We start from the raw sequence: 2179 nt of genomic DNA on the forward strand, positions 1-2179 counted from the left end.
GAGGGAGAGATCGGGGTGCACCGCAGTTAACACGCTAAGCCACGCATGAATCCGTCATTAATACTGCGAGTTCGCTCGTCTCCGTGATTGTCTACCTCGAACGTACGCCGAGCTGTCAGCTGGCAGTTCGGCTCTCTCGTTTCTCTTTGGAATCCGATAAGAATTGTTCGATCAAGCAGCAGAGGGAAAATCTAGGTACTTACTTCTCGTCCGCTAGCCTGTTCCTGTGCTGCGGCTTCGAGTTGTCTTTCTCGTACAGCTTCTTCCCTATTCCACCGATTCGTTGAGGCGTCTCTCTCAGAGCGAAGCTCTTCGCGTAGTGACCCAGGTGGACGTCCTTCCGGTTGAAGATCTCTCGCATGTCGCGGGGGTAGCTCGAGTAGAAACGTATCCACGAGGTGTACGCTGAAAAATATCGAGATTCGTTTATTCCACGGTGTAAAGGGAATAACGAGTCCCGCAAATCGTCGTGGAAACCATAAAGAATTGACAAAGTCCCGCCCACGTGTAAACGAGGCCACGTGCACCGTAACTCGGATGTAATCATTGGCTGCGTGTAGCGCGCCCTTATTAATCGAGCTTCCATTAAGTTCCACGGGGGGCAGCGTACGCGATTCTATGGGGTGTGTGGCCGACGGTGAGCTATTAAGAGGCATTAACAGGGGTCGAGTCAAGTGCTGTGGCTAATAGTCATCCCCCTTAACTTCTCCAGCTTCCGCGCGCTCGCGCGCACGCGGGTGAGAAACTCGGGGGTTCGCCGATCCTGAGAGAACTTGACATGTGCCAGTGTTACTGTCACTCCGTGCGAAAAATCTACCGTGAAGTGCTTCTCTGTCTGCTCTTTTGACGGATCGAGATGCTTGAGCTTCTCACCCTCGCCCGTTTCCATCCGAGCTGAAAGCTACGATTATCGATGTCAATGGCTATCTGAGAATTCTTTTTTAACTTTCGTTCCGGCATAAATGAACATAACGCGTGGATTTTTCGCGCGCTCGATTAAAAATTCGAGCGCAGAATTTGGTCGCGACGAATATTTTTATCGAGGAGACCCGCGAGTGTCTTGAACTTCGATAATTCACGTGGCAGACCTTATGTTTTGACATTTTCCGGCTTGATTTCCGTCTGCCTTCTATCTCGACTCGACGTTTCCGCGCATAAGAAACTTGCAAAGATCTTTCTTTCGTGGCCCGGTGTCGACGTTGAAAAGGGAGAAATGTTTTTCTCCATTTAGCGCATAAATCACCCGCGGGGGTGGTATCTAGCCGAGAAGGCAGAGAAGCTTGGGTAGGGGGTGCAAGAGTGGGTCGCGTGGGGTGGCATTGTTCCTAAGTGATGTAACTGCGTCTTATTGTATTTGTATCCTGTATCGCATTGTTAAGAGTCTCTCGCCACAAAGCGTAAGTGGTTTTGGCGGAAGCCACATTCAGTGGTTGGATTGTGTCGGGCCACCCCCATGCGAAAGGCGTGCAAGCGGTCTACACTCTATTCGATCTAACTCGCCGTGTACCCTTTACCCGTTGCCTTATAAAAGGAATTTTACTAAAACAAATATACAAAAATTATCATTCGTTCGAGTCGTAAAAAAACGTGTTCCATTGAAAAAAAAAAAAAAAAAGAAAAATGTATATTATTTACGGTGTACAATTTTATCGAGTTTAAGGTTGCAAATATGAACATCAAAAATATAAACAAGTAAGGAAAATTATAAATTTCTATGTTTAATAGAGGCCGTGGTCTATCGAGAATATTTACCAAAGTTAGAGTGAAAAGACTATAGGTGAGAACTGGTATAAAGGACGACACATATATACGGCGTGGAGTGGATGAATCTCTTTGGTTAGTGGTGGTGGTGGAAGACCAGGGGGTTGTTCCATGGACTTGTGTTCGCTATTGAGGGCTGTTCGGCTCTATTGGGGTGATAATGTTACGAATTAGCAAGATTTCCACTTCTACGCACCCTGCCATGACCCTACATCGGTCACGAATTAAATTCTGAGGGTTGCGAAGAACGGAGATATGACTATAGGCTGCTTGATACTTTTGCTTCTTTATTTTTATATTTTTCGAGTGATTGCGAAAATAAAATTACGCTTTTACTCGGGAATTACAACCAGTTCTCGTTCGTGTTCGTCTGTTGCTTCCACGCCCTTTCTCTATTTCTCTGTCACATCGCACCCCC

At 46.7% G+C, this 2179-nt stretch overlaps 1 protein-coding gene across 1 annotated transcript in view; it reads right to left on the reverse strand.

Annotated features, from left to right (window-relative positions):
• LOC108555790 (probable ATP-dependent RNA helicase CG8611) overlaps positions 1-2179 on the reverse strand; it is an 11520-nt gene that overhangs the window by 2136 nt on the left and 7205 nt on the right. Inside the window, exon 8 of the mRNA XM_017911611.1 lies at positions 204-405. Coding sequence (XP_017767100.1) covers positions 204-405 — 202 coding nt within the window. The remainder of the gene's footprint in view (positions 1-203; positions 406-2179) is intronic.

Source organism: Eufriesea mexicana, unplaced genomic scaffold, assembly GCF_001483705.2.
Source record: "Eufriesea mexicana isolate 0111107269 unplaced genomic scaffold, ASM148370v2 scaffold265, whole genome shotgun sequence".
NCBI lineage: Eukaryota > Metazoa > Arthropoda > Insecta > Hymenoptera > Apidae > Eufriesea > Eufriesea mexicana.